General features: G+C 59.5%; 2 protein-coding genes across 2 annotated transcripts in view; both read right to left on the reverse strand.

Moving 5' to 3' along the window:
* Nucleotides 1-1,616: 1,616 nt before the first annotated feature.
* On the reverse strand, nt 1,617-5,321 carry GMPPA (GDP-mannose pyrophosphorylase A). Its single transcript, XM_056496666.1, has 12 exons — nt 5,177-5,321; nt 5,008-5,105; nt 4,816-4,919; nt 4,259-4,451; nt 4,032-4,091; nt 3,753-3,883; nt 2,886-3,020; nt 2,590-2,687; nt 2,423-2,469; nt 2,233-2,325; nt 1,973-2,141; nt 1,617-1,885 (listed from the first exon to the last, which is right to left on the reverse strand). The coding sequence occupies exons 1-12, from the start codon at nt 5,217-5,219 to the stop codon at nt 1,785-1,787; spliced, it is 1,272 nt and encodes a 423-aa protein (XP_056352641.1). The 5' UTR covers nt 5,220-5,321; the 3' UTR covers nt 1,617-1,784.
* An 845-nt stretch (nt 5,322-6,166) lies between these two features.
* Nucleotides 6,167-11,506, reverse strand: part of SPEG (striated muscle enriched protein kinase) — a 38,029-nt gene continuing 32,689 nt past the window's right edge. The window contains exons 31-41 of the mRNA XM_056496569.1: nt 11,320-11,472; nt 11,130-11,246; nt 10,888-11,055; nt 10,516-10,638; nt 10,160-10,324; nt 9,297-9,969; nt 8,970-9,209; nt 8,674-8,897; nt 8,122-8,197; nt 7,718-7,867; nt 6,167-7,480 (exon numbers count right to left, since the gene is read on the reverse strand). Coding sequence (XP_056352544.1) covers nt 7,273-7,480; nt 7,718-7,867; nt 8,122-8,197; nt 8,674-8,897; nt 8,970-9,209; nt 9,297-9,969; nt 10,160-10,324; nt 10,516-10,638; nt 10,888-11,055; nt 11,130-11,246; nt 11,320-11,472 — 2,297 coding nt within the window. The 3' untranslated portion in view covers nt 6,167-7,272. The remainder of the gene's footprint in view (nt 7,481-7,717; nt 7,868-8,121; nt 8,198-8,673; nt 8,898-8,969; nt 9,210-9,296; nt 9,970-10,159; nt 10,325-10,515; nt 10,639-10,887; nt 11,056-11,129; nt 11,247-11,319; nt 11,473-11,506) is intronic.

Here is an 11,506-nt window from a genome sequence, read left to right on the forward strand (position 1 = left end):
CTTCTGCTCTGGAGCCTCTGATGTGGGAGGCCCCTCTTTGAGCCCAGATGTTGGAAGTAATTGGAGCTGTTGCTGTCAGGGCAGGACAACCTTAAAGTGTTTCCAGACTTCCTGGCACCTCAGTGGAGGCCTCTTTAACTCCTTCCTCCCCTCCAGCCCAGGCAGTGCTAGAGGTGCACAAAGCCCAAGCAGGGCTGAGATGTACAGCTCTTTTCCTCCAAGAGGGGGAAGCAGAATCATGCTGTGATGGAGCAATGTCCCAGGAAGGGCTTGTCCCCCAGATAACTCTGCAGAAGGGGCAAGCAGTGCAGAGGGAATTTAGGGAAAAGAGGCATTACACAACAGGGATAAGAACTGCCCCTATACTCCATCGAGCAGCCAATAAACCTCTGTCCCTACTAAAAGCCAGACCAGATGGGGCACATGGGAGAAAACTCATGTGCAATCCTGAAAGCAAGTACTTTGGCTCAGTTTTTCCCAGCACAGGAGTGTACACCAGAGGGCAAGGAAATTAACACATCCAAGGCAGAGGCAAAACTGAAGGAGTTTAATGTGCTTAAAGCTAGGGAACAGCTAATCCCTGCCCAGGACCACAGGAGAACTGGCACAGGGCTGGGAGCAAGGATTTACTCCAAATCCATCAAACTGGGATGGTACTGGATGGATGAAGAATACCTAATACAGTGCCTTGCTGAAAATGAGAGGTGTGATAAGGCCCATGGTGGAGTGCAGGGCTTTAGCACAGAGTTTAAAACCAGGGAGGTAAAAGGATAAAGGGCAGCATTTGTTACTGCAGACAATCTATTCCAGGCTCAGGAGGAAACTGCCTTCCATAAAATCAGTTTTTTTGAGGAAAAGTGAGGTGCTAAATCAATGCCACTTGCACGTGTGCAAGTTGATTGCTCTGGTGCCCAGTGGATGTGGCTGGTGACAGGGGGAGACATGCAGTGAGCCCTCCCAAGCTCCAGCCATGCTGCTGTGAAGGAGGCTGTTGGCCCACCAGTGTAGCAGGGGCTTGCTGCCCTCACTCTGAGCCCTGCCTAGGGAGCAGGCACAGGTCTCAACCTGACAGGAGCAGGCTTGGTAGGGCTGGCAGCTCTCCTGGCTCACACTGAGCCCAGGGGGCAGAGGTGGTACTGGGGGAAGGGGTGTACTTGTAGCTCCTTCCAGGGCCAGCAGGCCACTAGTCTGACCAGCCCTCATGTGTGTGCCAGTGCCCTTAGGACAGCCTAGCATTGCTGTTTTCCCAGCAGTAGGCAGGAGCCCAGCTCAGGCTGTTGCAATCATGCTGAAATCAAGAGCCTCAATCTACTCCTGTGGGGTGAGCTGCCTACACATGACAGGCACATTCAAAACTCCCAGGTCTTGGAGATGGGCCAAGACCTTCCAGGGAGTTGAAAATAGAAAATGGTGCAGGGAGAGCCTGGTGAGGAGTGGCAAGGTGGTGCTGGTAGTGTCCTTTAGTGGAGAAACACAAAGTTGGATTCAAGACACTGCAGGCAGCAAGTGCTCCCTGCATACACCCGCAGGCTGGTACCAGAGCCACGTACTGTCCCCAAAGCCTTCACCCTGGCCCAGGGCTGTCCCTGGGCTGCAAGAGAAGCAGCATACAAGGCTGATGCTCATCAGCTTTAATGTCTGTCTGGAGCAGTAGTCAGGCACTTGCAAGGCTCCTGGCCTGCACCTACCCCTCTGGGGATGCTGAGAACCTCCCAGGATGTGAGGTCTCAGTGCAGGCTCTTGTTGTAGGGCACAGCAGGGAGGTGGCAGGTGCTGCTCGTGACTCACAGGATAATCTGGTTTTTGTAGCTTCGGCTCAGCTCCTTGTGAGGAAGGACAATGGAGTTGAGAATAACGACCTCAGCAGGAATAGTGACACTGCAGCCTGAGGGGAGAACACAAAGGGTTTAGCTGGAGGGGAGAAGCTGCCTTGGTGGGCAGGGCCTGGTGCTTCCATACAGCAGAGACGTACCCAGGATTGTGATGGATGGTGTGAGACGCCCATCCCGGAAGAGGGTCTCGCTGTCGATCTTGGCATAGGGATCGTTGGGGTTGGGGTCGCTGGGTGTTCCTTCAACCCGGGCCCAGCGCCCAATTGTGCTGTCCCAGCCCACAATGGTATTGAGCACACAGGTGTGGTCCTGGGGTGAAGGAGAAGGGAATGCAGGCTGCTGCTGCCCCCCTGCAAGGGGTGGAGGTTGACATCTACTCCCTCAGGCAAGCCCTACTTACATGGAGTGAGGCGCCGTGCAGGACGATGGACTCTCGCACACGCACACCAGCACCCACTGTCACACCCTCCCCAATGGAGACGTTGGGGCCCAGCTGTGAGGACAGAGGGATGTGATGAGGACAGGGACAGTGATGGCCTCAGCACCCCTGAGCACGTCCCTCCCCCAGAGCCCCCCCAGCCTGCACTCACCACTGCAGTGCTGTCGATGGAGGCTGTCGGGTGGATATACACATTCCCTGCAACACAAGGCAGTGGATTCAGGGGAGGCAACTTACAGGAGCACCTGCCTCTCAGACAGGGGAGGTCCCACTGTCTCCCTAGGCAGCCCCAAATGCATTAGGGTGTCAGAACAGTACCTCGGATGACAGGGCCTCCAGGTTTGTTCTGGGCCAGTCTCTCTGGGTGGCTTTTGCTGTACTGGTTCAGGTAAAGGCGGCTGGCATAGATAGCAGAGCTGGAGGAGGAAAAGCAGAGGATTGTTATTGTCACTCTGGCACTACCAGGGCAGAGGAGGATCCAAAATCAGCACCGCCACCCACCCCCAGGCCTCTGCCTGAGCACCCTGCACTCCCAGCCATGATACAGATCACTCCTATCCCTGGTACAGATCACTTGATGTTCCTGCTACACCAACTTCAGTTCCAGCACTTACCCAGCTGACTTGATCTGGCTCCAGAAGCCATCAGTTTTGTAGACATAGAGTTTGCCACTCCCAGCCAGGGCGGTGAAAACATCCTGCTCTAGCCGTATCACTTCTGCACGCTGCCAGCCATTGGAGCTTTCCTCTCTGCAAGCAAGAGTCCTGTTAGACACCCACCCTCATGTCATGGCCTCAGCCGAGGACTCCAGCAGACCTACCCTCCCCAAATTCAGGGGCTCTGACAATCCCAGATTCCTACCTAGCCATGCACTTCTCCCCAAAAGTGGAGACAGCGCCAGCTGTCAGGCTAGGTTGGAACAGCCCCACTGAGCCCCAGAGCAGCAGAGGGATAGCCAAAACAAGCTCTGAGCCAGAAGTTGATGGTGCAAGAGCCCCACCTAGTCCAGGTGGGTGTATGATCCTGTCCCCAGGCCAGAGCCTGCACAGCTGGATTTTAGCTTGGGTGGTGGCAGAGATGTGAGGTGACAGGCTGAGTGGTGCAAAGAGCTGGAGAGGGGAGGAGAGCATTCCCAGGTGAAAGGCTTGCTCAGCCTCTTATTGAGAGCTGAATGAGAATGGGGTGGGAAGAGAGGGAGACAGAAAGTCTCAAGCTGACCAGGAGCAGAGCAGAGGAAACAGCAGCTTGGAGAAGGGAAGGAATGCATGCATTACCATTTGGATCAATCCAGCCCAGAAAGAAGCAAGTGCAGACACAGAGGGAGACTTACCCAAGGTAAGGGCAGCTGGTGCAGGACCAGGAAACAAGTGAGTGATGGCAAAGGAGGAGAAAAGACAGAGAAAGAATGGAGGATGAGCGTGCTGCTGCAGCCCTGGGAAGCAGGGGGGTGGAAGGGATACAGAGCAGAGTGAGGTACTCACAGTGCTAGCTCCTGTTGGTTCCTCTGGAAGACCTCACCGATGTGCTGGAAGATGGCAGGTGTGAAGAGGTAGATGCCACAGTTAATGATCTCACTGACAAACGTACTGGGCTTCTCCACATAGTGCTGAACCTGGAGGTGAAGGAAGAGACATGAATCCCGGGCTGCAGCCCCTCCATCCAGCATCACACCCTCTGTGGCACACTGGGACCACAGACCCATGCAGGCAGCACACCACCTGCACCCACACTGTGCTTGACTCCCCAAGGCCCTCCAGTACCTCCTGTGTCCCTGCATTTGCCACGATACAGCCATAATTCAGTGCCTGTGTCCTGTTGGCCTAAGAAACAAGGACAATGTTAGCAATGGTGGAGCAGTAGGCACTGGGAGGCAGAGCACATGAAATCCACACCTCACAGTGTGGCACCCACCCACCACAGGAGCTGCTGGCTTCTAACCCCACGGCACAGCACTGCAGCTCTTCTGCTCCCCAGCACTGCCACTCACTGTGGTACCCAGAATGACAAAGCTGTGCATGTCCCCATGCTGCTGATGAAACTCCAGCATCTCCTGTAAGGGGAACTCTGAGCACACGTCTGCGTTGAGGACAAAGAAGGCCTCAGCACCACCCGACAGGATTTGGTCTCGGAAGTGATAGATGCCACCACCCGTGCCCAGGGCTGCATACTCCTGAAGATACCTACAAGCCAAGGAGGAAAACGGAGGGCTTAGGGAAGCCGGTGTCTAGTGGCACCAACTGGCAGCAGGGCTGGGAAGGACTGGAGAGACATAATCCTGCCCTACAGTGATGGCTTTCATGCAGGCACTGCACAGCAGGAGGCTGTGGCAGCTTAGAGCTGTGCTAGAGAGGCATCTCTGGAGTAGGAACTATCCAGAGCAGGGGCCAAGGCAAAGGAAAGGTGGTGGAACTGACGGGGTAACCAGGCTGTGCCCATCCACGGTGGGACAGAGCCCACCTGCCCAGTGCCAGAGCGCTGACTGGGGACTGCCAGGCGAGGGGCTGAGCCAAGCTGTGCCCCAGGGCTGAGAGAACTCCTGCCCACCTGATGGGAACCTTGAACTCCTGCTGCGCCGATACGAGAAAGCGGCTGAGGGCCTCGTTGGGCTGGTAGAAACCCATCAGCAGGATCTCCTTCATGCCGGGCACCTGGGGAGGGTCGGAGGAAGGGGTCAGAAAGGAAAGGAATGGCACTTCTCCCTTGGCTCCACGGCCCCAGCCCCCCGGCCTGCCGTACCTTGGCGCAGGCCTCAATGTGGTGCTGCACCATGGGCACTCCGGCCACGGGGAAGAGCGGCTTAGGCACCTCGAAGGACAGCGGCCGGAACCGGGTCCCTGTGGAGCAGAGCGGGTCGGCGGGGCACCGCGCCGGCGGGACACCCCGCGGGCGGGCGCGGCGCACTTACCCTTCTGCGGGCCCCCGATGAGGATGACGGCCTTGAGTGGCATGGCGGCTCGGCTCCGCTGCGGCGGTTCCGCACCGAGCCCCGGCTCCGCCACCGAGCCCCGCAGCCCGGCCCGGCCCTGCCCGGCCCGGCCCCGCCGCCACTTCCGCGCACGTGGCTGGGACACGTCAGCGCCGCGCGCGCCCTGCCGCCGCCCGCCGCCAGGGGGCGCTGCGGGGCCCGGGAGCCTGAGGGGGCTGTGGCCGTGAGGGGCGGTGCGGGGGCGATGGTCAGTGCGGGGGCGATGGTCAGTGCGGGCAGCAGTGGTCACTACCGGGGTGCGATTGTCCCTTTGGGTGTGCGGGGAGCGGCTGTGGCGGCGTGGGTCTGCGCAGGGCAGCGTGAGCGTGCAGGGGAGGTGCTGTGGCTGTGTGTGTGCCCTAGCGCTTCAGAGCGCCGTGCGGCGGCACTGTGGGCTCTGACACGCCCCGGGCACACGGGCAGGCGACAGGCACAGGTCTGTAGCACGCGTGTGTGTGTCGGGAAAGCGTGTGACTGCCCGGTGTGGCCCTGCCCACAGGGGCAGGCACAGCCCCGAGCGGCTGGGGTGTCAGCAGGCTGTAACCGGAGCGGTCCCTGCCGGCACGGCCCGGCCTCATATGGGTAGCGGATATTAATAGCCAGGCATCAGGTCCTTCACCGGCACCTGCCATGCCCGCAGCAGGAGCCCTGCTCTGCTGTCCCGCTGTCCCAGCCACCGTCGGGCCCTCTGGCACTCCTTATTTTCACTCCATGACGTGAGGGCCATGTGAATCAGCCCCGCTGCGCTCGCCCCAGTGTTTCACGGCTTCTCTGACTTTTTTACCAGGTTTCCAACATGGAAGCCCAGCCTCACGTGGAATCCTTTCTGGACTCGGGTCCCAAAGTTTTGGGGCGAGGACCCTCCCGAGATACCAGGGGCTGCACTTCACAGTCACGCAATCCCTTCCCAGCAAGGCACTGAAACTGGAGGGCTGCTCAGGGTCTTTATTGCTGCTCTGGCATGTTGCTTGCTCCAAACCATGGGGACATTGGCAACTCCAGAGCCCGGCAGAGAGGAGGAAACAGGAATGGGGACCGGAATGAGCAGACGCCTTCTCCTCAAAGTCAATAAATAAAGCCCTATCTCTACAGCAGCATGAGGAAGGTGAGTGTCCAGCCGCTGTTCCTGTCCCCCTGCTCAGGGCACCCCGCATCGTGCCACCAGCTGGGGAGGGCTGAGGAGAGGGCACAGGGCAGGGCAAGGCACCTCAGGGACAGGTGGGTGGTATGAGGGGTGTGGGACAGGCGGGCAGGCTGGTAGTGGGTACAGGGCAAGGTCCAGAGCTGGGTGGGCAGAGCACGAGCAGCATGAGCCTGAGCAGACACAGGAGGTGTGCATGGCACCTGGGTGCCCCCCTGCAAAGAGGAGGTGCCTGCCAGTCCCCCACCCTGGCACGGGGCGCAACCGACAGCCCCAGGAAAGGCACCGGCATCGGTCCTGGAGCCACAAACCCACTTGCCAGGACCAGGGCTGGGAGGAGCGGAAGGTGGGGGGCTGGCAGCCCCCTCTCCCAGCTGTAAGGACTGGGGCTGTGCTGGCTGGCAGAGGATTGTGAGCAAGACCCTCTCTGCAGAAACCACTGGAGCAACCTCTGCCTTCTGGTGCTGGTGTGCAAACCAGGGGGAGCACAATGACTGCAACACCGTGGCCAGGGGCAGCTGCAGGCTGCAGTGTAAGGCACACGGCTGACGAGACCCATGTGGCCAGGGCTGGCTGGCAAACTGGCAGCTCTTTGCCTCCCACATGGGCTTCCCTTGCCCCTCTGACTGCATCCCTTTCTTCCCCCAACCCTCTGCCACATTCTCTGTTCCTTGCAGCAAGGCTTCCCACCACCCTCCCACTGCCGGACTCCACTGCTTGTCTGGCTGCAGCAGAACCTCCTCTTCATTGGCACTGCCGTCATCCCTGACAGCAGCACTTGAGGTCCATGGACTCATCCTGGCGCGTCCCAGCTCCTCCTCAGCCGCCCCATACTGCGGCCCATGGAATGTTCCTCTGGCTCCCCGGCCCCTCATGGCCGTGGCCAAGGCACCAGTTACTGTGGCCCTGGTGGCTGGCCACCCTGGTAGGAGCGGAGTAAGACCTTGTGCTTTGTGACAGCCTCGCCGCGGCGCCTCTGGTGATCCACCAGGAATTCCTTGAGGCGGTTGGTGGTGAAAGTCAGGGTCTGGCGGCGCAGCTTCATCAGATAGGCATCCTGGAGCCAGGCATTGGCGAAGCAGTCCTTCACTGTGGGGCGGCTCCTGAGGCAGAGACAGCGCTGCATCAGGGACTGCCAGGGGTGCCCACTGCTGCTCCACCCCCCAAACCCAGCCACCACCACTGCCCTGCAAGACCCAGGGGGTCCCAGCCCTCTCCAAGAGCAGTGATGGACTCCAGGCTCCCACTGATGATATCTAGAGAGGTCCCATGAGGCAGGGAGCTGGCTCAGTCACAGGCACAGTCTGGGGCCATCCTCCCTAGCTAGGCTGGACACTCACCAGGGATGGACAGTGAGGACCTTGCGGATGAAGAGGGCAGCAGTCTGCGAGACGTTGGGGTACAGCTTGAAGGCATCAAAGCGCCCTGCCAGGATGCGGTTCTCTGTCTCAATGGGGTCCAGTTCAAAGAATGGTGACCGCCCGCTGAGCCTGTGGTGGAGGAAGGGGTGGCAGGGCTGAGGGGACAGCAGTGGGAGGGTACTTGCTGTCCCCCTTCCCCCATCTCTGGTTTGAAAAGCCACAGCTTCCCAGGGTGTCTTCATCTCCCCATGCTGAGCTGGGAAGAGTCTGCCAGGCTACAGCATCCCTCAGCCCACCATCAGCTTAGTGTCCTCCATGGCACCGAGCCCTGAGTGGGGCTGACTACACTGCAACGTTCTCATCCCCCTGACCCCTTCTCTTACATGATGTAGGTGAGGACGCCAACACCCCAGACATCTGCTGCGGAGCCCACCGGGTCCCCCTTCACCACCTCTGGTGCTGTGGGCAGGAGAGCAGGTATGTCATATACACAGAGACACCAGCCCCAACATCTGCAGCAGCCCCAGCTCACACAGCATCCACAGTATCCCCAGCACCTACAGAAATCCCAGGAAACCAAACACCCACAGCATTTCCAACACTTATAGCAGCCAAGCACCCACACCACTCTACTACTGCACCCTCCAAAACCCCTCCCTGACACTGCAGCACCCTGACAGAGCCCAGCCAGCCTCCAAGGATACCCCAGCTGCCCCACAGCACCGAGTCTCCCAGTGATGACCCCAATGATGCTATAGAAATTCGCAGACACACCCAGCACCCCAAAGGCCTCCCATCTTCCCCAAAGACACTGTTCCTCCCCATTCCCAAGCCCCCCAGAGCACAGGCATACATGCACACCTTTGGGAATAAGCATGCCCAGTTCTGTCCCTGTCCCCTTCCTCATGCCATTGCATCTCTGGTGCCCCACTCACACATGTACTCCAGGGTGCCAGCACGCCGCCCCAGCTGCCGCAGTACAAGTGGGTTGTAGGTCTGGGCACTGCCAAAATCGATAATCTTGAGGGCATTTGTGCCTGAGACGATGATGTTGTCTGGCTTGATGTCGAGGTGCACAATGCGGCGGCCATGCAGGTACTCAAGACCCTGCAGGAGCTGCAGTATGTAGCTCACCACGTCATCCTCCGAGTAGCGAAACCTGGGGGCAAGTGACATCAGCAGGTAGCCCCGTACCAGCAACTGTCCCCAGTGGCCCTGTGCCCACCTGTACCTGTCCACAATGCTGTAGAGGATCTCCTTGCCAGCACAGTTCTCGCAGATGAGCACCAGGTAGCGGGGGGTGATGTATGCCTCATGCAGGGCCATGATGCGCTCGTGGTGCAGCGCCTTGAGGATCTCATACTCCTGCAGCACACTCTGCTTCCGCTCTGCCTCGTAGGGTACAATCTTGGCCATGAAGTGCTTCCCTGTGGCATTCTCCTTGCAGAGTCGGATCACCCCGAAACGGCCTCTGCAGCGTAGGGCAGGATTCAGCATCTCTGGTGTGGGGTGCTGCAAGAGCACCCCTGGCAGAGCATCTTGTCCTACCGCTACTCACCTTGCTTTCTCGTCCAAGAAGGTGTATGGCTTCTGGGGGACACCCTGCCGCAGTGCTGTGCTGTCTTTTGCCCCTGGGACTCCACCAGCAGCTGGGGGCTCCTTGGAGGATGGGGGAGTGGTGGTGGACTCCAGCACAGGGGGTGATGTGGGGGGCATGGAGATGAAGGAGGTTACCATGTAGGGAGGCATCTTCCGTGCAGGTGTGGTGTTGGGGGTCGGAGATGGTGTGGGGGCTGAGCTGGGCGTGGTTGACATTGGGGAAGTGGTGGGGGACTTGGAAGGAGATGGAGTCTGGGGTGGAGGGGAAGTGTCCGTAGGGGGTACGGGGGAGCCCCGAGTGGGGGTGTCTGTATGAGGAGGGGCAACAGTCCGAGGGGGGGTGAACATCAGCTCAGGGGGCACATAGACAGTGATGTTGGGTGGAAGCTCAGGATCTGGTGGCACACCCTCCTCATGGGGTGCAGGGGGTGGAAGGACCTCTGTGGGGGCACTCTCCTGTTCTGCTCCGGCTGCCTTGTGTACCACTCCCTTGTGCTTCCGTGGCGGTGTGGTGGGAGGGGCCCCTGCAGCCACCGGCTCCGGCTGCTCCTCTGGTGTCTGGGTTGACCGGCTGGAAGCCACCTTCTCAGGAATGGGGACAGCAACATCCTTGGCTGGGGCAGTTTGGGCATCTGCAGGGAGCAAAGGAAGGTGTGAGCCAGGTGGGGGTATGCTAGGACTGGACTGTAAGTGGCACCTCATTTGTAAGTGGCATCACAGCTCTGGGGGAAGATGCCGTGGGACTCAAGGATCCCCAAAGCAACCCAGAGGCCACAAGTGGTCCCATGGCCACCCCACACCCACAGGATAGGGCTTGCTCACCTGCTGCTTCAAGATGCACCTTTACTGAGGGGTTGCTGTAGGGTCCCTGTCCAGCCTTGTTGACACATGCCACACGAAACTTTGCAGTGCTGCCGGGAGGCAGCTCAGTCACGTTGAAGTAGCAGTCAGTGATACCAGTGCTGACAATCTTCCACTCGTGCTCCCCTGCCAAAGCAGAAGTAAGGTAAGGCGAGGGCAGACCAGGGACAGGGGCAGCCCACTGTCCCCTGTCCTTGATTCTGCCAAGCCACAGGGAACAGCCAGGACAGTGGGCACTTTTGTCTTGGCTAGATGCCCCTCTGAGAGCCCATATTCCTGGCTGTGGCTTCCAGGGGATGGGAGGCAGCACCACATACCTTCCAGTCTGCGCTCCAGTGTGTAGGTGCAGGGGGCTTTGCTCTCAGCAGGCTTCCACAGCACCAGCACTGTGTTCTTGTACTTCTGGGGGATCTCTGGCGTGCCTGGCCGTCCAGGGAGCCCTGCAAGGGTACAGACAGGGTGGGCTGGGTGTCCAGCCAGGGCCAGAGCAGGGCTGCTGCAGTGAGAGGACATAACAAACCATGGATTCAGAGATGCTGGAAATGCTCATGCAAAACCAGCCAATCCTCTTTCAAAAGCCTCAGTCTCTTGCAAGATGTGGAGAGCAGTACTCAAGTACTCAGTTGGTCCCCAGCCATGCACCCGACTTGTGCCCTTCCTGTCTCCTGAGGTCCCCCCAGCCTCCTTACGTGCCACAGCCAGCGTGCAGGAGCTGATGGCTGTGCCCAGGATGTTGGCGGCTGCACACTCGTACAGCCCTGCATCCTTCCTGGAGACCTTGGCAATGGTGAGCATCTGACGTCCGTCCTTGCAGGAGACAACGTTCAGCCCACTGTCTGGCTGCAGGGACCTCTTGTCTGTAGAGGGAGAAGAGGAGAGGGATGATACCGTGCCCTGTCAGAGCCCACCCACTGTGCAGGCAGCCCCCCACCTTTCATCCAGAGGATCCGTGGGGTTGGGCTGCCAGCAGGAAGGCAGCAGAGGGTCAGCGCCTCGCCCTCCAGCAGCACCTGGTCCTTCAGCTTGATGTGGAAAACAGGGGGGAAATCTGGAAAGCAGAGTGGGAGGTTAGGCTGGGGTGAGGATACACACCCACCATGCCGTTCTGGGGCTGCACCTACCCGATTCACTGGGAGTGTGTGGCCGGCCGGCGGCGAGTTCCTCCTCCCGCAGAAGGCTGGAGGGGATGCTGGGCTGTGAGGACATCTTCTCCTTCTTGCCCCGAGAGAGCCCCCAGCGCTCCCAGCGGGACCTCTTCTGACTGTCACCCGCACCTGTGGGCACCCAGGGCAGGTGAGAGCGGGGCCA

This window comes from Oenanthe melanoleuca, chromosome 7, assembly GCF_029582105.1.
Source record: "Oenanthe melanoleuca isolate GR-GAL-2019-014 chromosome 7, OMel1.0, whole genome shotgun sequence".
In the NCBI taxonomy this organism is placed as follows: Eukaryota; Metazoa; Chordata; class Aves; order Passeriformes; family Muscicapidae; genus Oenanthe; species Oenanthe melanoleuca.